This window comes from Astyanax mexicanus, chromosome 20, assembly GCF_023375975.1.
Source record: "Astyanax mexicanus isolate ESR-SI-001 chromosome 20, AstMex3_surface, whole genome shotgun sequence".
In the NCBI taxonomy this organism is placed as follows: domain Eukaryota; kingdom Metazoa; phylum Chordata; class Actinopteri; order Characiformes; family Acestrorhamphidae; genus Astyanax; species Astyanax mexicanus.
Window position 1 is genome coordinate 3,293,182 of NC_064427.1, and position 25,518 is coordinate 3,318,699.

At 37.2% G+C, this 25,518-nt stretch overlaps 1 protein-coding gene across 2 annotated transcripts; it reads left to right on the plus strand.

Annotated features, from left to right (window-relative positions):
- Positions 1–31: 31 nt before the first annotated feature.
- git2b (G protein-coupled receptor kinase interacting ArfGAP 2b) lies at positions 32–25,102 on the plus strand. Of its 2 annotated transcripts, XM_022680887.2 has the most exons (20): positions 32–269; positions 3,000–3,133; positions 4,610–4,722; positions 5,679–5,784; positions 5,900–5,986; positions 6,613–6,743; positions 7,763–7,857; positions 8,278–8,323; positions 9,246–9,297; positions 9,513–9,585; positions 9,742–9,839; positions 10,723–10,834; positions 11,427–11,569; positions 12,545–12,697; positions 13,962–14,174; positions 15,025–15,114; positions 16,584–16,666; positions 17,819–17,998; positions 21,128–21,191; positions 22,053–25,102. In XM_022680887.2, exons 1-20 carry the CDS (start codon positions 218–220, stop codon positions 22,257–22,259), a joined length of 2,232 nt encoding a protein of 743 aa, XP_022536608.2. In that variant the 5' UTR covers positions 32–217; the 3' UTR covers positions 22,260–25,102. The 2 variants fall into 2 exon arrangements, with proteins under 2 accessions (XP_022536608.2, XP_049325060.1); XM_049469103.1 differs by lacking the exon at positions 15,025–15,114 and having other exon boundaries at positions 33–269.
- The last annotated feature ends 416 nt before the right edge of the window (positions 25,103–25,518 follow it).

Below are 25,518 nucleotides of genomic sequence, written 5' to 3' on the forward strand. Positions count from 1 at the left end.
AGGCGGGGCTTGTTTGAAAACGGGTGGGAAATAAAATATTGCAGCTGGGTCCCCTCCCCATTGAGGAAGTTGGGGGAAAAAAGGCTCAACAAGGTCGAGATTGTTCTCAGTAACTTACTGCTCCGGTCCGCGCCGCTCCTGTCAGGCTGCTTCTCATGAATTCCGGCTGATGAATGTGAAAGAAAAGAGCTTTTCCGAGGATTATTTACAGTAAAGGATGTCAATGAGGCCTCGCAACAGGGAGATCTGCGCTGACTGCAGCGCCCCCGGTAAGAGACCGTTAGCTGCCGCCTGCGCTCAGCACTTACCGCTGGGTTAGCTAGCGTTAAAGCTCAGCTATAGCTTAATCACCCGTTAGCTCCGCTAGCTAGCCTAACCTAGCGCTAGCCTTTCAGCCCCAGTGGCACTTCAGCTCATTTAAACGTTTTTCATTTAGTGAATATGGTTTTAAAACAGCCTAATGTTTTTTTATTAGCTTTTAGCTGGCCTTCTTTTTAGCAGCTTGTGAAGTGTAACTAAGCTAAGCTAACTGGCTAAACCTTAAGCTAGCCTAGCTCTGTGTGTCTGCGGATGCACACAAGTGGCAGCAAAAATAAATATAGCTAAGCTAAGCTAAATAAAATGAAAATAACAGCATTTACACATATATAATAATTATTATTTAAAGCTAAGGTTTAGTTTAGCTAGCTAAAAGTCTCGCTTTCCTTATTTTTAAGGTTAAATCCCACACAAAATCCCAGTGGAGCGTCAAATCACAGCTTTAGCTAAGGTTATCTAGCTGGAATTAATCTACCAAAACACAGCATTTAAAGGGCCCATTAACCTAGCTAAGCTAACTAGCTAACTATATTTTTCTTGCATTTAATTTATTTGTATTTATCCCTAAGGTTCAATTACAACGCATGTGTGGCTCTAGATATCTTCCAAAATCGGTCACAATCCATTTTACAAGATCACAAGATAGAACATATAACTAAATCCTTGCCTTTGTCTCCAAGAATTAAACAGGGACTGATAGATACTGCTCCTTTATTAAAGAGGGGATTCCCATTATTTCCTTAATGACTTTTTTAACTACAGCTCTGGATAAAAAAATTTGATCATTTCAGTTTACAGGTTTATGTTTGAGTAAAATGAACATTTTTGTTTTATTCTATAAACTCCAGACAACATTTCTTCCAGATTCCAAATAAAAATATTGTAATTTAGAGCATTTATTAGCAGAAAATTAGCTTTCAGACCTTAAATAATACAAAGAAAACAAGTTTATATTCATAAAGAGTTTTTTATGAGTTCAGAAATCAATATTTGGTGGAATAACCCTGGTTGTAAATCACAGTTTTTTTTTCATGCATCTTGGCATCATGTTCTCCTCCACCAGTCTTACACACTGCTTTTGGATAACTTTATGCCGTTACTCCTGGTGCAGAAATTCAAACAGTCCAGCTTAGTTTGATGGCTTGTGATCATCAAGTCCTCAAATTTAATTTAGTGTTGTACTAGTAGAAACAATTGATCTACTAGGGGTGTGCCATATTGTATGGTATGGCATGCAATAATATCAGCAGTTTTTATTTATACACTCTGAAAAATCCAGAATCTCGACAGTAGTGACAGTTACTCAGGATATACTATTTTTCATATCCTTGGTTTCAGTAAAGCATCCCAATACCATTGCTCACAGAGCGCAGTGCAGAGAATAAAGTCAACAAAAGGCTATGTATGACTACATTTGTGTGATTTTAGTGTGTGGAGCAGTTAAAACTAGGTGTTGTAGGCTCCTGGAATGTCTTTTATGATTTACAGTGTTGACAAAGTCAACACAAGGAACAGTTCTGTCAAGAGTCAGCAGATGCATCTGAGTACAATGTGTGTAATGTGTGTTTTATGGCAAGCTGTTACAAGTCCTAACTCAGATTTTACTGGTAAAAAATATATTTCAAGATAAATGTAATGCAGTTTTATTAGTAGTTTTATTAGTAACATGTGATTAGTCGAAAACATCAAGTCAGAATATCTTTATATTAATAGACCTGCAACTAATGATTATTTTGTTTTTTGACTAAACTGCTTTAGCCTGAGCTAGCCTGCCTTGTATTGTGCCTTATTTATAATGAACTTTAAATAAATATTTTAAATATGTGGTAACTTGAATAGGCAAAGAAAAAAACAAGCTATTTATTACTATTTTACAGGAATTGCCAGGCTAGTAATGGGCTAGTAGGTCATTCAGAGTTTTTATGTCATTATTGTAGAGTCTCTGCCACTTGTTGGACTTTGGTTGATGGTTAAGGTGAGCAGCATGTGGGAATTTTATCTGTATTGTTATAAACAAAAGACTACAATTTTAAAAGCATGTTGTGGATATTAATTGTTTTTAAATCTGGCTTTACTAAGGCATTTTATCTGTGTCAAAATATCATAATCTATATTGTGTTTTGTAAAACTGTGGTATAATGTATGTTTACAGACCCTTTTATAATCAGACAAAGAATACTCTGTATTGTAAATTAGCAGTGGTCTGTATTGTATTAGCATACAAATATATTGTCACTGTTGCACAAAAAAAAAAACATAGAAAGAAACTTTGCAAAAGAGCATTTCTATTTGTCCATTCATCAGTATAGATGGACCCAGTGTTGAGAACAAGTGTCTGATTTATATTACGTTAAAATTTCACAACATTAAAAACATATATAAAAGTTTGTGTTCAACAACTTTGCAAGTTCAATTAAAGGTCTAGATGTTAAATAGGAGAACTAGAAATTATATAATTAGGCATCTCAAATATATTCTTCCGGTTTCATAATGGAGAAATATGCTTATACCCCAATCTTTGCTACTTGCGAAGTAATAAGAATATCCTTGATAGAAATAAAGAAATTAATAAATGAGGGTATAGTCTGAAGAGTACAAGTAAATACATGGTTTTGCATGACAGCAGCAGCAGTATATGTTTAGGTTTTGAATTTCTCATTTTTCAGTACTGTCTTCCACAGAGCCTCGTTGGGCCTCGATCAACAGGGGAGTTCTGATCTGTGATGAATGCTGCAGCATCCACAGGGGCCTGGGCCGCCACAGTTCTCAAGTCCGCCATCTGACCCACACGGCGTGGCCCCCATCCCAGTTACAGGTGAAGATCAGGCGTTTCTGCTGTTGCTGTTTTTAGGTTCAGCTTTAGTGCTGCTCTCTTCGTAAGGCAGCTCTGAGGAAATGAGGTATTTTGCTTCAGTTCCTCAGATTAAAATAGAATAAAGTCGGGGGCTATTGTGTCTGACGTGTCACTGCAGTGTGTTCCTGTATAATGTGGCTTGTTTAAAATGATAGCTGGTGTTGTTTTAGAGATTTTAATTGATAAAACAGAGAAAGCTGTGTTTGTTAAGGTGACATGATGGCACATTTTACCTTTTCCTTTTCTACACTTTTATAAATATAAAAATATTTGCTTTGTACAATGATTCGTAAAGCAGTTTTAAAAAAGAAACTCCTCACTCAACTTTACTTAAAGTGCACATCTTAAAGTTAGGCTATCTATGTTTAAACTACTCAAACGCTCGACTACCCCCACAGGAAGACACACAATCCTAACTACTAACATGACCGGGCAAAGCACCACGATTACTTATGCCGTGCTGTACTGTTAGTCCAGTTAAAGCTTATTTTTCCTGTTCCTGCTGTGTTGCTAAATCAGGACCAGGAAATGTGTGGTGTCTCACAGTAATGATTCAACAATTGCTGTCATCAGAAATGCCAAGGCTCGCTTAGCAACCTAGCATGCTAACTTGTAAAGCGGAGGTAACGTACCAAAAAAAATATATATATATTTTTTGTGTCCTTCACAGACCAAAACTGAGCGCTAATACCCCCAAAATCATTTGATTCCAATGCTTAGGGTCCTGGTTCGGGTTGAAATCAATATCAATTAAATAATCCAAATATTGGAACTATCTGAAGTATATCAGCTAAAATAAGAGGTTTGGTTGTATCTTTTTATATCTTTTTGGTTTTGCGCTGTTAAGATACAAACATGCCAAAGTCAGAGGTCACGTACCTCTTAAAGGACATGACAACTGGCACTCAGATTTTTTTTTTACTTGTTTTAAGAGAAGAACAATAGATAAACTAAAGTTTTTGCATCTAAACTATTAATTCAAATCATTACGTTGTTTTTGAAAATAAACCACATTTCATATATATTGCTTAATATATTTAATATTGTTTTTAGGATTTTTTTCTTATATTACAATTTTATTAAAATAAATTCTGTTAGAAATGCCTTTTTCTAGCTGTAACAGCCCTTTTATTCAAATTAATTAAATAATAAAATTAAATTATTATTTAATTGTCCTTTTTTTAAATATATTGTTTTAATCATGTTTGAATTATGCTTTATTCTTATTTTATTTGTTTCCATTTTTATTGTTATTTTCTTACATGCTTATGTGACTTTCTTTGTATTTTCTAATTTGTTAAGCACTATAAATAAGGTGCTATATAAATAAAATTGTCTTGCCCTGACTTAACTTCGATTTATCAATATTGTCTTACAGCCCTAATATATATAATGTGTTAACTAATGTGTGTAACTGTGCTGTCTCTGTGTTCACAGATGGTTCAGACGTTGTACAGTAATGGAGCGAATTCAATCTGGGAGCACAGTCTTCTCGACCCCTCGTCCATCATGAGCGGAAAACGTAAAGCGAACCCCCAGGACCGAGTGCAGTGAGTGATCACTTCTAATGTATGAATCTGTATTACAGCAGTGGTTCCCAGCCTTGTTCCTGGAAACCCCCCCTGCCCTGCACATTTTAGTGATTACTCTGCTCCCAACACGTCTGATCCAGCTAATCAGCTAATGAAGCAGCCCTTCCTGATCTGAAGGTGGTGTGCTGGAGCAGGAAATCACTCAAAATGTGCAGGACAGGACAGCGGGTCCTACAGGAACACGGCTGGGAACCACTATAATGTTCACATAATGTTCACATGCTCAGTATTCACACTGCAGAATGTACAATGTCCAATTCAGTTTTTTAGTACTGTTTTTGCTGTTTAATGGAGCTATGGATTCTATGACATCTACCAGATTCAGATTATATCTGCCAATTTTTTGTTGTTTATTTAATTTAAAAATAGGAAACACATAGTGCTTTAAAAATATCATGATGTTTGGTCTTTGGCGGTGTCTGAAATATAAAGAAAATAATTATGTATGCATTTAAAAGTGGGCGATATTTTATCGTAATCAGCTATATTTTCATATTGACTGTGCTTGTTTTAAGCATAATGAGGATATCATCAGTAAATGTTTTTGAAATGTTTTTTTATGATTGCTCTTTCTTTGTAAGGCAAAATAAGTGAAGACCTATTGTTTTATTTATACATTAAATGCAATAATTTTTGCAGAGATGCACCAAAATGGAAAACTTTGTCCAAAACTGAACAAAATAAAACATTTAGCCAACGTTTTTCATTTTGCCGGCTCTCTATAAATGATTGCATTTGTTAATATTGCAAGAACACTATCACAGAAAGTAAAACTATAGCAACATCATCTTTTTTCCACTATTCTGCAGCCCTATTTAGTTTATAATGGAGCTTGTTGACCTCTGACTGGCTGTGTAAGATCTTATGTTAATGTTTATTCTGCCTGCATATTAACTCAGAATCTCTTTATTTAGTCCCAACAAAACAGAGTTTATAAAGGCCAAATATCAGATGCTGGCTTTTGTTCATCGGATGCCATGTCGTGAGGACGACAGCGTGACTGCGAAGGACCTGAGTAAGGTAAGAAGCGTATCACACATACTGTAATCTGTTACGATTTATGATGACTTTCTAGTATGAGTGGCTATAAATTGTGTAGAATTTAATCAAACTTAAATTAATTGACTGTTTTCAGCAACTGCATTCAAGTGTGCGGACGGGTAATCTGGAGACGTGTCTGAGGCTGCTGTCGCTCGGAGCGCAGGCTAACTTTTTCCATCCAGTAAGTTTTAGAAATGTAGGAGGTTATCAAAGGGCGTTTTATATTGTCTAGTGATCGACCCAGATTTGCTTTGAATATGCCTGCTGTTGCTGTCAGGCAAAAACCTTGTATCTCCAATTGTCTCCATTTTTCACATTTTGATTTAATGTAAATTTTGAAGAATGGACCAGTAAAATGACTTTTATAAAAATCTTTCATTTTTCAGCAGGACTTGTAACACTGCCCACACTGCCAAAAGTACCAATTGGACTTATATAATATTCTAAATTTTCTGAGATACAGATTTTTGAGTTTTCATTGTCTGTAAGCCATAATTATCAACAATTAAGAAATAAAGACTTTAAATAGATCACTCTGTGTGTAATACATCTATATAAATATAAGAGTTTCACAGTTGCCTGAACAAAGGTGGCATGATACATTACATTACAATATATATTGCAGAACAACAAAATATTCTAAGTGTCATTTTTTTTTACAATGTCATGTAGACCTATTATATACACACGTATTCATTATGTATTCATGACCTATTTGAAATAGGCCATGAGCAATCAGTCATTTCTTTGTAGATGAGTGTAAGTATTTGATTGTAAATTATTAAAAAATATTTTTTATGTTTATAGGAGAAAGGGAACACCCCGTTACATGTGGCGGCTAAAGCTGGTCAGCAGCTCCAGGCGGAGCTCCTAACGGTGTACGGGGCAGACCCTGGTGCTCCAGACAGCAGTGGAAATACACCTATTGATTATGCAAGGTAACTGGAACTTGAAACATGGCCAATTTTCATAAAGTTATTATTATGTGTTATTAATCATGTAACCATGTAACCATCTTTAAGAGTTATTTTTTGCTTTTGAAAATTAGCAAAAGTGTTTAATCATAAAACAAATTTAAACAAAAAGTCTGTGAGAAAGTACATGTGGCTAGACTGTGTGGCAGAGTAATCAAGCACCACTTAGCTAAGCAGCTAAACTAGCAGCTTGGTTCATTATATGTGTATACTGTATATTTTTAGGGCAGACACTCAGACAGGGATTACGCCTAATCTTGGACTACACTATTGCATTACATTACAGTTAGGGGAGGATTTAATTCAAAGCAATTTACAAATAATGATGTACATTAGCAGTAGAGGACATAGAAGTTGAAGGCAAAAATATTTTTAGACAGGGCCTGAAGGAGGCTAAAAGAGTAATAGTGGGATAGAGGAGGAAAAGAGGGGGAGAAGGCAATTAGGTTAGGAGCAGTTAGTTTCTTAGGGGTGTTAGGAGTGTAGGTGCTCTTTGAAGAGCTCTAGTCTTCTGGAATTTATTAAAGCTAGCGAGTGACTCCTGCTCTGGTAGTGGAAGGTAGTTTGTGTTTAAGAGCGTCAGTTGTAAAGTAGTGAAGAGGTAGAGTTACAGGTATACAGTGAATGGTTCTATTTGAGTAATGTTCTAATCCAGGTTATGAGAAGCAAGAGGTGGTCAATTTGAAAAGAAGAATTTCGAGAAAGTTTCCTCAAGTGCAGTTATCAAGCATTATGATGAAACTGGCTCTCATCAGGTTCACCCCAGGAAAGAAAGGGGTAACAAAGTTCCTTCTGTTGGACAGGATAAGTTCATCAGAGTTACCAGCCTCAGAAACTGCAAGTTAATGTATTTTGGTTTGTTTAACACTTTTCAATAACGACAAATATATGCCACTGTAATTTTGTAAGCCACTAAAAATAATGCTATTTATTCAAGTTGTAAACTGAATATTATTTTTTTTTTTTCTTTACTTTCTACACAGGCAAGCAGGGCACCAGGATCTGGCAGACAGGCTGGTGGAGATCCAGTATGAACTGACAGACAGACTAGCGTTCTACCTGTGTGGAAGAAGGCCAGGTATCTACCGTCATATATGTTGTGTCTCATCACCTGTTTTTTTTTTTTTAATGAGTCTTATCAGTTTTGTGAAAGCAGAAAAGACCTATAATTAATTTGGTCGGTCGTGCTCCTCGCTGGCAGCTCAGTCCAGGCGTGTCATTTCCTGTGTTAGTTTCAGCCTCACATTCGTCACTGGTTCAGTCGCACTGCACCATCTGAAAAATCACAATTTCAGAGCGTGTTAAAGGGTGTGGGAGGGCGAGCACTGTGAGGAATATAATGAACAGTGCAGTCTCCACTGCTCTGGACAGTAAAGAAATAACACAGAGGGGTTCTGTTTTAGAATACTGAGGGGTTAAAGAAATATATATAAAAAAAAGAACTATTTGGATTTTTCTTCTGTAAATAAACTGACATAATTTGTTTAATATGTTTCAGATCACAAGAACGGGCAGCACTTTATAATTCCTCAGATAGCAGACAGGTAAGATTCAGACTGATTTTAAAACACTGGTTATATTTAGTAAAATAATACAAAAAACATGTACACAATGTAACTGAGATTTTTTTTTCTCGTTTCCTTTCTCTCATTAAATGGATAAGAAATGTGTAAGTATAAAAAGGATGGTGTGTTTTGTGGTTGTGTGGTTCTGTGTTGTCCCAGTTTAGAGCATTTATTTGCAGAAAAGGAGAAATGACTGAAATAAAAAAAAAGATGCAGAGCTTTCAAACCTCAAACAATGCAAAGAAAACAAGTTCATATTCATAAAGTTTTAAGTTTTAAGAGTTCAGAAATCAGTGTTTGGTGGAATAACCCTGGTTTTTAATCACAGTTTTTTTCATGCATCTTGGCATCATGTTCTCTCCTCCACCAGTCTTACACACTGCTTTTGGATAACTTTATGCTGCTTTACTCCTGGTGCAAAAATTCAAGCAGTTCAGTTTGGTTTGATGATCAGCTTGTGATCATCCATCTTCCTCTTAATTATATTCCAGAGGTTTTCAATTTGGTAAAATCAAAGAAACTCATCATTTTTAAGTGCTCTCTTTCTTTTTTTTTTACTTTTATATAAAAGTGCCATATAATACATACAAATTAAAAAACTTTTTTTTTTTTGTGTTGCATAAATAAATGTGCAAGATAATTTGGCATGAAAAATACTCCAGTGTATTTTCAGGCACGAGATTGACTTGAGATTCTAGCTTGTTATTATATTGTTAATATAAAATTCAGATACAAAAAATGATCTGAATGATCCAAAACATGACATACTAGTGATAGGAGTTTATAAAAATTAGATTTCTGTATTTTACCCTAGAAATTGGGTGAAAATGTGTAAAATTAGAAATCTTTCAACAATGGCAAGATGAATACAGTCAGATTTTGAAATCTCTGTTTAATACAGCAGTCTGGATTTGTCAGAGCTGGCTAAAGCTGCGAAGAAGAAGCTCCAGTCGGTAAGCTGCATTTATTTATTTATTTATTTATTTATTTATTTATTTATTTATTTATATTATTTTTAATGAGAGGTTGTTTATCTTTATTTCTGACACATTCTAGGCTTCAGTCTGTCATTCATTCCTGTTATTATCTTTGATTGCCTTAATGAGGCTCATTAAGCTGTAGCACATTGTAGTTGATGGCAAACACAACAGCATGCTCTTGATTCCAGCTCAGCAATCATCAGTTTGAGGAGCTGGCCATGGATGTTTACGATGAAGTCGACCGCAGAGAGACCGATGCAGGTTAGTTCAACCCTGAGCTATCCAGTTTACTGTCGTGACTGGATCGTTATAATCGTAGATTGTGATGACAGTCATAAACAGAGAGAGCTTGCGTCTGTAGACACGTACTCCTCAGAAATTGTGATGTTTGTTTCACCATCAACTTTGTGGTTGCAGTTTGGCTCGCTACTCAAAACCACAGCACTCTGGTGACTGAAACCACTGTGGTTCCTTTTCTGCCTGTTAACCCTGAGTACTCCTCCACCCGAAACCAGGTAAGCCAGCAGCACTTCCTCCTGTACAGGCTCTTTAGCCTGTGTAAAGAGATAGAAATAGATTTTTAGGGGCGTTTTCACACCTGTAGTTAATTTCTCTGGTCTGAATTATTTGATGAGTTTGTTTACTGGGAGCGTTCCTCCCTCTTTTTGGTTCGGTTTGTTTTGGTTTGGTTTCACACAGGCATAAACCTAAATGTGACAAAATGCACATCAATAAACTACGCAAGTGCATTCTCTCCTCTGATTGGTTAGAGCTTACTGGCGTGCGAGCAAGAAAGATATAAAGATATAGCGAGAAGGTTGTGTTTCAGCGCTTATATCTGTACAGTGTGAAGCTGCTTTATTAATGAATGCTAAACACTGTACTTTCAAACACAGTGTTTTTTTAAAAGGATGTACATATAGTAAATGGAGTCGCTTGGCTGTGAGCAGTGAACAGTGTGTAAACAGCATGGAACAGCAGCAGATACAGCATTTGTTCATAGATGTGGTAATTAGCGTTTTCTGGATACTATATCAGAATAAACTGCACCTTATCTGCAGTTTAGCTCAATTAAAAAAGGAGTATATTTGATAGCTGGGTCAGATCAAGACTGGATCATGTTCTCACCACAAGCAAACTGCTCCAGAGTTCTTCAGAGATCTCCACTAGCAGGTCTCAGTCTTTTTTTTTGTCTGCAGCCGAGTGCTATTACTGTTTTCACACCTGCTCAGTCAAACCACACTAAGGGTACAAACCAACCATAGTCCATTTTAACCAAACCAAATAATGCTGGTGTGAAAATGCCCTTAGTCACTTATCAGGTTTGTGTATCATATAGGATATAAGGTATTATATAGGAGAATAACTTGTTTAATTTTTTGCTCATTTGTGATGCAGGGCAGGCAGAAGCTGGCGAGGTTCAACGCACACGAGTTCGCCACACTTGTTATCGACATTTTGACTGATGCAAAGCGGCGTCAGCAAGGGAATTCCCCAGACAACGTCAAAGGTAGGGAGGGCTATCCTGGAACATGTGCAGAATTATTCTGTAAAGAAAAAGTGTTAAACAAACCAGAATATGTTTTATAGATTCTTTAAATTCTTCTAAGTAGCTCATTTAGCTTTAAGGACAGATCTGCACACTCTTGGTGAGATTTTAATCTCAGTGTCTTCATGAGGGAGAATCACCTGGAATAGTTTTCTCAGCGTCTTGAAGGAAGGAGTTCCTGGAGGTGCTCAACAATAGTTGCTGCTTTTCATTTCTTCTTTCTACGCTGTGAAGCTCCAGCTCATCCCAATTAAATCACCTCAAATCAGCATCTCAGTTCATCAGGTTTAGATCAGGGGATTGTGTCAGGTGGAGGACAGACACTTTTTTTTTTTTTTTTGTTAAATACTGTTTACCATGTAATTCCATATATGTCCCTTAATAGTTTTCATGTCTTTAATATTATTCTACAATGGAAAAAATAAATTAAATAAAGAAATAAACAAAAACATTGAATGAGAAGAGTGGTCCCAACTTTTGACCGGTACTGTATTTATTTATAGTCCCCCGTTGTGCCTCATAAACACTATATTGATTTGTCCCTCTCTCTCAGATAATGTGGAGCTGATTCTGAAAGACATTGGCAGCCGCCATGGGAGCGAGAGTCAGGAGCTGGATCAGCCTGACTACGACAGCGTCGCATCTGACGAAGATACTGAGCGGGAGCCAGCCTCTGGGAAAGACGAGCGGACGAAGGTACCGCCCCAGTTTTAACAATGCTTTTAGCAAGATTAGTGTGTGTATATATATATTTTTTTCTTACATTTTTAGAAGATTAGGATTAAAGCACTGCAAAAAAACTTGACAAATATATATGTAAATTGAGACGTATATACTTATATACTGACCAAAAGTATCTGCCAATTTTTCTTAGTAAGGTTTCTTAAAATAAGCCTAAATCATGCTAAAATCACAGATTCTTTTGGCTTACATTTATACACAAGAATAGCATGATTTGGTGGCATTTTTTGTGCTTATTTTGAGTTTAGATTACTAAGCAAGATTGATTTGAGAAAAAAGTCAAAATCATAGTCAAAAATGACCATAGTCAGATCTTCAGATCTAGAAAAGAATCTGTCACTAAAGACTCTATGGTTAGGGCGCCGAAGAGTCCGGCAGACTAAGGCACTGCCACTATGATCGGGAGATTGCTGGATCGAATCACGGTCATTCAGCTTACTATCAGCTATCGGAGCCCTGAGAGAGCACAACTGGCCTTGCTCTTTCTGGGTGGGTACAGTAGATGGCGCTCTTTCCCCTCATCACTCTTGGGTAAATGTGGATCAGCACAAGGCTGCGCCTGTGAGCTGGTGTATCAGAACCAAGACGCTGCGCTTCCCTCCGAGCGTTAGCGCTGTGATGCTACTCGGCAATGCTGCACCAGCAGCGGTTCAAAAAGAGGCGGAGTCTGCCTTCACTACCCAAAAGTAGCTACTAAGTGCATTTATTTTTAATAAGAAGAGGGGAAGCACATTACACCCTCTTGTGGCAAGACCCAATATTTAATCAGAGCACACCTGTGATCATTTATATCCCTGCCTTTATAATTAATGTCCTAGTATTGTGTATTGTGGTGTTCTGTTTTTGCTCCAGTTCAGGCAAAATGAATATGGTTATCCTAACACACAACCTCTCTCTCTCTCTCTCTCTCTCTCATTCTCTCTCTCCCAGAGCTCAGAGTCGTCCGACCTATCCGATGGACCAATCACGGTGCAGGAGTTCATGGAGGTGAAGACTGCACTAAATGCATCCGAAGCAAAGATCCAGCAGCTGCTGAAGGTCAACTGCCACCTGAGTGAAGAGCTGAGGCTCATGCAGGGCAAGGTGACAACCCAACACACACACACACACACACACACACACACACACACACACACACACACCGTCCTCCAGTCTTATCCTCTATACTCTTATCATCTTTACTGTTCAAGCTCTGTCATGCAGGGAAACTCAGAATACCGCTCACCGGCCCCTGTGCCACAGCGGTTATCTGATCTGCACTGTTCAGCAGCTCCTCTCTGACACAGATCCTGTTCCCAAAGCTGCTCGGGTGCTTCTGTCAGGACCCGTTTCTGATGAGGTGTCAGATAGTGTATCTTCACGCGAGCTCTCGTTACCAGGCCACTCTGTTGCCTCTCGGATGTTTACTGTGCACTCAAAACTAAAAAAAAGGTTTAAGATTAAGATCAGCCAAAAAATGCAAAGCAAAACGATGCTGTCTTTTCTGACTCTTGAGCCTAGACTCGATTTTTTTTTTTTTTTTTTTTTTAGGGTTATGGAAAAAAAAATTATAAAGAATTATAATCCAAGAAAAGTAAACTAAGAAGTAAATTGAATGTCTGTTTTTTTTTATTTTTTTTTATTTTTTATTTTTTTGAGAAAAGCAGGGTGAGTAGCACAATAAACACCATCTATAATAAGTAAGATCATCAGTAAACCGCAGTGTTTTACTACATCCTTTTATCAACAGTTTTGTGATAGGATTATCTCTATACTTCATATTAATTTGTTTATATATTGGTTGCGTATACGCCCACCTCTAATTTTAGTCACAATATTAATTAATTTCAATTAAGTTAAATTAATTTACCTCAGTAGAGCTATTCTAATCATACATTGGTTTCAGCAGTGCAGTTGTAATCAGACATTTATTTAGCTCATTATCTCAGCATCATGTTGTGTGTTTGTAAATTTACCACAGCACACAGTTCTTCTTAGTCAACCATTTTCCAATCAAATACTCTAATTTTAATGCTAAGTTAGCTTAGCTTAAGGTAATATTCTAGCCCTGCACAGCTCGTAGTTTTCAGCTGATAATTAGCCAGTTTGTGAACTGATAGTAAAGTTTTATTATTGAGTCTGAGCAGTGATGGGAAACAGTTTAATTTGTATAATTGTGCAAGTAGAGCATAAAAAGAAAGAATTTGTAGAATAAATTTAACCTGCAGTTTGTGGCTCTCCCTGACGGCTCTCTCCCACACTCCCTGCACTTTATCCAGCAGTGCTCTGATATGCAGCCCTGCTTTGTAGCTTGATCTTCATAACTAAAACATGTACATGTCTGTTTGTGTATCTGCTTTGTCTCCAGCTTAACTCGCTGCAGAATGAGAACTCCAGTCTGAAGTGGCAGGGGGGCAACAGCCTGGCTCACCCGCAGGAACCCCAGCGGCGAGTGCCCCCCCGTGGAGGCCGGGCCATGTCCATGTACGAAACCGGCTCAGGCTTGAAGCATTACCATCCCAGAGGGGACGGTTCCCACCAGGACCCAGGAGGCCTCACCCTCCAGCCACTTCCACCCAATGTAAGTAGGGCCCAGTGGAGGTGTTTGCCACGCCTGATTGGTGGCTTCTCACCTGGCTTTGAGTGTGTTTTCAGTCTGTAAGCTGTTCTGGTCAGTATTTGATCATTTGCATTTGAGGTTTGGTTAATCATCAGTCTTCATCATCATATCCCTGCTGTTGTGTGGAGTTAATTGTGTAAAGGAATAGCTTGGCAAAAATGCTATGTAAATTCCCAATATTCCTTTTGTCAAACAAGGTATGCAAACCCTTGCTTTCTGTGACTGATGGGGGGGGGGGGGGGGGGGGGACGTAAAGGCGCCTGCAAGCAGAAAGGGGCGTGTAAGGGGAGTCTTATAAAGACAGGTGGAAGCTGGTGATTGTGAGTCACAATACTGTCCGATGACTTTTGGCATGTTGGGGTATATGCAAACATACTGTATGAGGGGAAAAAAATGCATTTATAAAAATTGTGAACTGTACATCTATTTGATTGTTTTGCCAGTGACTTATTCGGCATACAATTGTGCAAAATATAAAATGCTTAAAATATTTAAGCACTGGGCTTTTTCATTACTTGTTAGCCACATTAGCTGTAATCTAAATATGTGTCTAAATATTTGTCAATTTTTAGCTTAGTCTACAGTTTAAACCCTGTAGATTCTCTGTGCTCAGTATAAATCATTCTGGATGAACAGACCAATAGAAGTGCTCTAAAATTCTCTAAAAAATCCATTTTAAATTATGAATATTTCTGCCTTTACCTATAAAGTCACTAATTTGGAGATTTTTTTTATATATTTTTTTTTGCCAAGCTGCTCCTTTAAGGTTCTCCCTGCCTTTGTACATAAACTGGATTTGAACCCTTTCTAGATTGGGAAGGGTCCTTCCGTGGCCGCCTCCTCCTCCCTCCCCACCTTCCCCTCCTCCCTGTCCTGGTCGTGGGATGAGCGAACCCAAAGGGTGAAGTACTCGCTCACTGAACAGGCTGTCCTCCTTACAGGGGGCTTCTCTACAGCCTGGCTTCCCCTCTCCCTCTACCCCCCCCCCGCCCACCTCCACTCACTGCTTCACCACTCCCCCTCTCCTCACTCCTGCAGATCTGCATGCACCCCACCACCATTTCAGTTCATAACAGTCTTGGTAGGTTAGTGATGGGTCATTATCAGAATACTGTGCATTTTGGTCCTTGTAACTTCCATTGAAAAAAGAAAATTACAAAAATTACAATAAAATAATATTTTACAGCTTAGCCACTTTTTATGTTCACTTTTTATTTTCTGTCAGGCATGTGTCCCCTCTGTTATAGCAAACTATGCAACAGAGTGGGTAGTGATTAGGATTGGTAAAATTATTTTAGCAAAAATTAGCTAACATTGAATTGTGCATCATGGACTTTTTAATTTAGATTTAGTTTTTTTTTACTAAACCTTTTTAGTATCACACCAGACCTACCAACAAACCACAATACATTTACCTCGGTAGAGCTATTTTAATCATAAATGTACCTCAGAAATGCTACTTAAGTCACATGAGTGAAATTTACACAGAGTGGGGCAAACACTTTTATTCTAACAAACAAAGCTAATGCTAAGTTATCTCAGCTAATGTTACTATTCTAGTTCTAGTACAGCTTGTGTGTTTTAGCTAGAAAACAGACATGTTTCCAGTTTGTGAAGAGTAAGTGTTTTTTCTTTGTACCAGGGCTTTATTTTTATGAAAATAGCTAAAGGGTTAATTGATTTTAAATGCCATAAAATATTATTTAACTTCAAAACCTAATGCAAACTTACTTTCATAAAAAAAATGTTATTTAACCTCTTAAAAGAATAGTTCAACTTTAAACCAAGCAACACTGCAGACATGCATCAAAGAAAACTGTATCAAATGTACTAAAAGTGAAATTTTAGGTACTTAAGTATAATAATGTGTTCCATCAAGTAAATCTTGATTAAAATATATTGTTCAAACCACTATGCTGTGGACCCAAAAGGCACGTTATATTGATATTGACCCGAATAGAAGATACAGGGCTATTTTCTACTGTCCTGCTAATACTAATCTCAATCAGGTGCTGCGTTTGTGATGACACAGCATTGCGACCAAAGCTGTGCTCACCATTACTTGATGTGGCTTGGCTTGATGCGTGTGTGTATATATATATATATGTACAGTATATTGCCGCCAGCACTGGCTCCTGCACGTGTTTCCAGTATGTCTCGCTTTATTTTCACACCCATGTGTTTTATTCTGCACCTAAAGCATGAGGAATGCCCCTCTGCTGCAGCCTGGGCTGCCTCTGTCTCAGCCGTGTCTCTCTCCTGAGCGAGCCCTGTTGAGTTTCTGTGTAATAGGATAGGCTGCGTGAGGGAAGCAGGCCGAGGATAGGGTTTATGAGTCGAGTTCTCACCGCTGCTTCTCTCTCACTGCAGGGCTCCAGGGTGGAGGGCCAGAGCAGCGTGTCTGAGAGCGACTACGATAACACGCCCAACCACGCAGAGCTGGACGACTCTGGGTACGGATCCTCGGGTTCTGCTTTGACTTCTGTAGCTTCTTTTCCATGGAGAGGAATTAGTGCCAAATTAAAAAGCAAACGCTAACGTGGAAAAATGGGAATGCAGTCCGCAGGATGCATTGCTTTTCCTCACTAACATGCAGAATACATGCAAAAATGAAATACAAAACCTCTATTACGTTACATTTGATTGTAATTGATCTCTTCATCGAAAAAAAAATACTCAAGAATCTACATTTCAAAACAAAACACTGAATTTGTGTCAGAATTGTGCACAAATCTTCTTTAAACGTTTTAAATTTGGCACTAATTCCTTTCTACACCTTTCATCTAGGTCAGTTTTTGCAATGGATGCACCAAAAGGAAAATCTTTGATTGAACAAACCAAACAAAATAATATAGAAGAGAAATTGGTTGAAGGGTGAATACTAAAAACCAAAAACTCTTTTCCACTTTTTTTGTCATTGTATTTAAAAAAAAAAGTAGTATTCATTTTCTTGCAATTTAAAATGTTTTTTAAAATGTTTTTAATATTCCTGTAGAGCTATTTTGATCATAAATGTACCTCAGCGGAGTGAAATTTACCTGTAAAGTTTGGATATTTCGGCTGGAAAACAGACATGTAGACAAGAATAAATCGTAAATTGAGTATATTTAGTTGCCAAATCATGGTTTAGTTGCCAAATCTGGTTTTCTCCCATAGTCCAAAGCCATGGAGATCAAGTAAATTGGATATTCTAACTTGTCCAGAAAAATGGATACCCTAAAAATTGCTCTGGTGTGTGAATGTGTGTGGGACTGTATGCCCAGATATGGACTGGCATTCTGATCTGGGTCAGCACCTCAGAGCCCGATACAGTCCTCCAGGTGGACGGTGGTTTCCGGTTAAGAGTATGCTGTGTGTGATTGGCTGTTGTGTCTCATCGGTGTGTGTTAAGAGTGTGTGGAATGTAATTGTAAGCCAGTATAGTATAGTAAAGTATAATTGTAAGTGATGTAAACATAAAAAATATTTTCAAGTGTTTGTAAATGTTTTATTTGCCCAATATTAAATTAAAGTATTTACTAATATTATTCTGGTGTGTTGTAATTCTCATACTGATGCCTCTGTGCTAATGTTCCATTGTTCTCTTCACCTGCCTCCTGCACCAGGCCAGGGCACAGGACGGCTGGCTGGTCGGGAGAGGGGGTAATCCCAGAGTTGGGCGACCCTGACGAGTGTGAGCCTGACCCGACACTGCCGTCCACAGAGGACGTCATCAGCAAGACTGAACAAATCACCAAGAACATCCAGGAGCTGCTGAGGGCAGCGCAGGAAAACAAACATGAGAGGTGAGAACAACCTCTATTACAACCTGTTCAACGTATTCCAGATATATATGTCCAATTATTTATAGCCATTATGTGTATTAAAAGGGGGAAAAAGCTCTTTTAGCTTCACAGCCCAATGCTGGGGCAGCCTTACAGCCCTCTTCAAACTCCAGAGGGTCCAATTTAATTAGCTGTGATTTCTGATGGTGATTAAACAAGGTGTGAATATATACTAATGATTCAATATCTAGTAACTATTCTTTAAATTCTGTTTATTCAGTATGTATTAATCATTCAGTATCAAGTAATTATTCAGAAAGTACTGATTTTGTACTGTTTGATTCTTAAATATTAATTATTCAGTATTTAGTAATAATTGTAATGTAATTAAGCTCTAATTATTCAGTATCTACCAGTAATTCACTGTCTACTAATGATTCCATAAGTTCTAGTTATTGTGTGCACTGATCATTCAATATCTACAAATAATTTATTATCTACTAGTTATTTACTATGTAACTATGTCATATATTTATATGACTCACTATCTACTGATACTTTAGTGCCTTCTTATAAGTTAAAAGCTTCTTATACACTAACTTGTTCGATGTATGTATCCATATTTAACCTAAGTAATGCAGCCAGAAGCGTTTTTATAAACGTAAAGTGTACTCTTCCGTTAAATAAACTCCATTTCACATCACACCAACACCATTTTGTAGGGTCACCCGTATTTATAGAGTGAGAAAAGGGGAAGTGAAATCACTCGGTTACATGCAGACACAAATTCTCTCCGGTTATTTCTCCTCCTCTCCTCCTTTGTTTTCACTTCCTTTACACTGGTGTGTTTGTGTGTATGTACTTGTGTTTGTTTTTGTACATTTCCAGGACAAAGATTGATCTGAATTAGTTGGAAACCAACAGAAAAAATCAGTGGGAACAGATTTGATTTGGGTTTAATGTAGCTTTAGTTTCAGCTTTAAAAACAGGAAGAGGGTTCTTTAAAAAGGTATTCTTAGAGTTCTTGCTAGGTTTGTACAATATATCGTTTCAGCATTGTGCACAATATCTACCAGTCACAGACTGTATCTGCCCAGTATCATTTGTTTTACTTTATCTTCAAATTGTATAATGTCTGTGTGCTTAAAGAGGAATTTCCTCCTTCTGTTTTTTTAAAGATATATTTAGAATTCAGTCTGTTCAACTGTTAAAGAAATTCTGAGTAATTTGAAGTAAAATGCTTTCTTCTAGAGAAATTAGCTAAGTCAGAATTGGCCATCCATTGTGGTGGTGATGGGAACCAGTTGCTTTAGTTTCATTAAAAAAAAAAAAAAAAAAAAAAAGTAAATATAAAAACTGCTCCTCATAAAAGGTTATTTCTCAAAATTAATACAGATATGCTGTTTAATACATATATTTAAGTAGATGAGATACTAATAATAATAAAAATACAGTTTTAGCACAATAAAAGCTACAGAAATACAAGGTTCAATACTAAATGTTTTAATAATAATAAATCAATAAATATTAGAGCATGTTTAAAAGCTTTTTTTACATATTGGAAAATCCTCAAAACATATAAAATTCTAGAAAAAAAACTTCTATATGTGCTTATGTCTATAGTTCTGTCTTTTGGGGATGCATTGAAACCCCAGTCCTCTGCCTCCTGGTACTCTGCTCTCAGTCTCTGTCTCATGGATAGTGGCCCTTTGTCCCGGTGCTGAGTATCGGTAGTGTGTCGAACGCAGCTGGCATTCACAGCAGAACCCCCACCACCCTCTGATTACCAGCATCACAGAGTGTAGACCTCCTCCCCACACGTCTTTACAAATTACACACTTTTCATTCACAATGCCTGTCTTTAATTATTTATTTATTTATTTTAAGCAAAACGATGAATCATAACTTCTGACTGTTTTTTTTTTAAGACTGATCAGGTCTTTTTATGCAAACAATTGGTATGTTTCATGCAAATAGAAATAATTATATGTATATAATTTCCATTGTATTCCATTGAATAGTGAACTCATAGTGAGCTCATTTGCCTGCTGCATATCCTGCAGTTAAAGCTAAGCTCCGCTAAACGCTTCCCGCTAACGCAGTTCTGCCTCCTGTGTATGCGCTTTGCTTTGTGCACTCATATCTTGTTTGCATTTGTTAATCTTTTGTTTTGCCTTTTCTCCATCGTCATGCCACACCCCTGAACATTAAGCTCGGCGGGAGCGTTGTAATTCAGCAGGTACACTCAGCCCGTAGTGAAGTAGTTTGCTTAGCTGAGAAGCTGAGATCTCAGTAGAAACAGAAAAGGGTTGCATCAGACAGATGCTGTTTCACGAGGAACTGATTCAAAGGGAAAGCAGCTTGCGGCTAATCTTAGCAACAGCGTGAAAAATAATGAAAAGCCTATAGAGTCTAGAGTGTTAATCATAATATCTACAGTGTGTAAGTGAGTACACCCCTCAGATTTCTGTAAATATTTTAATAGCCAAAATGTGTCCAGTAATCCATGTCCTTAGTCTGCATTGTCTTTAGCAGTTAGTTTAGTAGGTTTGTATGAATGTAACAGTTACTCACATTTAGTAGAAAACAAAAAATATGTATAAATATTTGCCTATTCATCAACAGTAATTTACCTATATTCTGATTTTGTCTAAAATAATTATATAATAACATAATCTACCATAAATGTACCTCAAAACTAAAGTGCAGCATATTTAGTGCATGCATGTAAACTGCACATATACAATTTAAAAGTAAATACACTAAACAGCAAAACAAATGAAGTAAAAATATCACTGTCTTTACGATATGGCTACAATATGAGGCACAACTCAAGAGTTTACCCTCTGTGCTGATAATTTAATTAGTTGAAATTTTGAAAGCATGTAAATTTCTTCATATAAAAAAAAATATTTTTTTTTTTGTGATTTGAACATCATATGTAGTGTTTCTGTACAGTAGCAGGTAGATGTCACATGACTGCTTGTGCTTCAGAAACCTGTAGATTTCAGTTAGATTTTTGAAGTCGGATGTTGTTGAAGTTGTTGGAGAATGCTGTTTTTCTGACACTGTGACTGTGTGTCACTGCTGACTTTTTGGTTTTGACAGCTGGATGACTTTTATTGTCTTTTTTTTTTTCTGTTCTGCCAGCTTTGTTCCCTGTTCAGAAAGAATTCATCAAGCTGTGACTGAAATGGCTACCCTCTTTCCCAAGGTAAGGTTTCATCCAGTAACACACAAGTGTTGCATTGTTTTTATTTAATATGATATTACATTATCTTATATCTAATAGCACCTCTTGTCCAAATGATCAAGGCGATGGCTAAAATGCTGACACAAAATCAGCAAAATACAGCCTAAATATAGAATTAATATCTTCCCATTTCATCCTTTAATTCAAAGTTTATCTTCAGATATTACTTAATGCTAGAACCAATTTGTTTAAATCTTAAGGCTTAAAGAACATTGTGAGAATGTTGGGCTGCCTCTACAGTGGGAAAGTGTAATTTGCTAGCTAGCTAACATTACCGGAGAGAGAACTAAGGTTAGCGGAGAGCTAACTAACATTAGCAGCACGTTAGCTAACGTTACTGTGAAGAGAACTAAGGTTAGCAGAGTGGTAGCTAACATTACCAGAGAGCTAGCTAATATTAGCGGTGATCTAGCTGAAGTTACTGGAGAGCTAGGTAATATTTGCAGCGAGCTAGCTAACGTTACCAGAGAGAAAACTTAGGTTAGTGGAGAGCTAGCTGACATTAGCAGCAAGTTAGCTAACGAAAGAAATGCCAAAGAAATGATGACTACATTTTGTACATTTAAATAAAAAGTTAATTACTTAATTGGGGTCTTAAAAAGGCCTTAAAAAGCATTAAATTTGACTTTTAAAATGGTGCGAGAACCCTGTTTAAGGTAAAAATGCTACATAGTGCTGCTAATAATCAAACCATTTTGAACTACATGGCTTTTATACCTGTATGTTCATTATGAGCATGTAGAATTGAGTTGTGAAGCCACATAATACAGGTAAATCTCTGCTGTAATAAACAGTACCCCCCTTTGTGTCTCCCTCTTTCAGAGGCCGAGTTCAGAGATGGTGCGCGGGTCACTGCGCCTGCTGACCTCCAGCGCCAGCCGGCTGCAGGGCGAGTGCAACCGAGCCACGCCGGCCGACTCCTGCCCCGCCGACGCCCAGCTGGTCACCCAGCAGCTCATTCAGTGCGCCTACGACATCGCCAAGGCCGCCAAACAGCTCGTCACAGTCACTACCAAAGAGAGCAACTGACCTGCCAGAGGCCTGCTCTTCATTTCACTCCCTGCGGTTCCCAATTCTAATCCTAAAATATATGATCTGTATATTTTAGCGTTTTCCCTTCTCTTTCCCCCCTGTGAAGTCTGATTACTAGTCTTTCATGAGTGGGAAAGGGGTGTGAGGGCGGGGAAAACACTTAAAATGTCCAGAAAAGGAGTCTTTAAGGACAACACTCTTAAAAGAATATCTACAGCTCTGGAAAAAAAAATAGAGACCACCTAAAAATGACGAGTTTCTTAAATTTTTACAAAATTAAAAACCTCTGGAATATAATCAAGAGGAAGATGGATGATCACAAGCCATCAAACCAAACTGAACTGCTTGAATTTCTGCACCAGGAGTAAAGCAGCATAAAGTTATCCAAACGCAGTGTGTAAGACTGGTGGAGGAGAAGCCAAGATGCTTAAAAACTGTGATAAAAACAGGGTTATTCCACCAAATTAAAACTTAAAACTTTATGAATATGAACTTGTTTTCTTTGCATTATTTGAGGTCTGAAAGCTCTGCATCTTTTTTGTTATTTCGGCCATTTCTCATTTTCTGCAAATAAATGCTCTAAATGAGAATATTTTTATTTGTAATTTGGGAGAAATGTTGTCTGTAGTTTCTAGAATAATACAACAATATTTTCCAGACAATGTTTTTTTCCAGAGCTGTATATATAATATTGGGTTCTACAAAATGGTTCTTGGAGTGATGCCATAGAAGAGGCTTAGGGTGCTTTCACACTTTCCTTCTTCAAACTTTGATCCAAACCAAAATAGCAGGTGTGAGAGATGCCGAGAACCACAGTCCAAAGAACCAAAATTTGGTTCGACCAAAAGAGGTGCTCTCGGTCTGGATCAGTGAACCAGAACCATGATCCGGTTTGTCTGTTTTTTTTTTTTTTTTTAGTTTGTTCAGGGTTTTAAACCAATTACAGAAAATTGAGGCAGGGTATCATCCTTCTTTAAACAATTAAAGAAGAAAAAGAAAAAGTGTTGTGCCGAAATCCGACACCCTTTCACACTCAGCAGTATTAGGACAGCAGATTACAGTACTGGTGATTCTGTATCTACTGTAACTGTAGATTATTCCTTATTATTTATAAAGAGAAAAAAAGGAATGTGAGCGAAATCTGTTATACTCTCATTCTGCTGCGGGATTAAACCTGCACTCGAAGGGAGTCAGATTCTGAGAGGGAGACCGAATTCGGCATGACACCTGACCTTTAAAATTCTACAAACAGTTCTACAATCAGCATTAGTATAGAGAGGTTCTTTATTGGCATTGCTCAAAGAGCCTATTGTAGCACCTTTTTATTTAATTAAAAAGTATTAGAAACCAATGTCCTATACATTTTTAATAGGCGTCCTCCATCATTACAATTTTTACAGTATCAGTATTAAGTATTATAAGTATTTTATGTATTTTTTTTTATTTAAAAGACATTTCCAGTCTGTTTTTAATTTGTTAACCAAATTTGAAATCATAACTTGTATTGTATAACCTAATATTTCAAATGTTGGACACATTAATGTGATGGCATGTTAACAGGCTGTAGGTTTCCACTGTCGACCAACATGTAGATCTGTCTGTACTGCCATTCTCGCCGCGGCGGCGCCGCCTGTGGCCAATCAATCTCTTGTTGTAATAAAAAAACTCGGCCGTGATCTGTCCAGTGAGTGAGCACCCAGTATTCTGGGCCTTTCTGCATGAAACACCACTTTATCCCTCATCCTGTAACTTTTAACAGATGTGTAGAGCGTCTTTTCATGTATGCTTTAGTCTATAAGCTATTATACCTCACATTTTTATATATATGTAAAGTATATATATAAATACTCAACTGCTCTAACCTCCTGTTATCATGTTTCAGAGACCCAATGCGCACTCTGTCTTGGGCTGGGTCCCAATTGCCATTGGATACTACACACTAATACTACAGGGTATATACTAACTTTTTTATTTTATTAAGTGCAGGTTTGGCAGGTTAGTACACAGAATATTAATGTACTAGCTGCTGCCGTTGCCACTGGACTTGCATATTTAACTGCCATTTTTTAAAAATAATAATTGTTCCAGACATAAGTGTCTCCTCCCCTTGCATTGTGGGATAATAGTGTCTATTGTAACTACACTTATCAAAAATAGAAAACTTCTGCAGTGGATATCTGAGTGAATATTTATACTCAGCTCTGACACTTTTATCTATACTACGTACTTCATACTTGAAAACTACTTTGCATTAGTTAATAATTACTACGCTTTTGGGCAATTGGGACACGCCCATGGATTTGGACAAACATTTGGGTTTAAAGTAAACATGAAACCTTTCAAATTTCACATTTCGTTGTGCTTTTATTTTATTTTTTTCTTTCATGTACTTGCTTTGTGTTTATACAGGTGGACAGAAGCACCACCCACTATTGTTTTTCCTCCCCCTCCCCCTTTGTGTTTTTTGTTTACTGTGTTTTGTGCAATTGTGAATAGAGATTCATCCAAAGGATATGTTCACTCGCCTCTAACGTCTCTAACATCCACCAGCAGTTGCGCTTGTGATTTTTTCTATGTGGTGCTATTAGTTCGTCCTCGTATTCTCCAGTATTCTTCTTGTATAAATATATAAATGCTGCTAGCTGTCTACTACATTATGCAACTAATATAATAAGGTGGTGTTGGCTAAATCCCATCCCTTTACTGTTACAACTAGATATCTGTTCAAGGCGCAGTGAGTGACTGGGCCGAGTCAACCTCGTACAGGAATAAGAGAAACCTCGGTTTCGTCTCTGTGAAAACCTTGCCATTGAGTATAATAAACCAGAATTTATAACATGCGTGCCATGCACAGGATATGGTGGAGTTATTTCAATGCGTGTTTGTGACTTGTTGTTTTGCACATATATGTATATATAGCTCTGTTTAAAAAAAAAAGAAGAGACTTACACACTTAAAAATTAGAAGTTTCTTTGATTTTACCAAATTGAAACTATCAGGAATATAATCAAGAGGAAGATAGATGATCACAAGCTGATAATCAAACCAAGCTGAACTGCTTGAACTGCAAATAAGAATTTTTTTTAAGCAGAATTAATGTTATAAAAACTATGGTTTTTAAAAGTGTACAAAAATTGGCCCAAAATGTATATTTCCTTAGTTTATGGCATATGTTGAAATTAATTTTTAAATCAAACAATACATTTAAAATATATTTCATATATGAATAATTATATGTGCATGTATTTATTTTCTA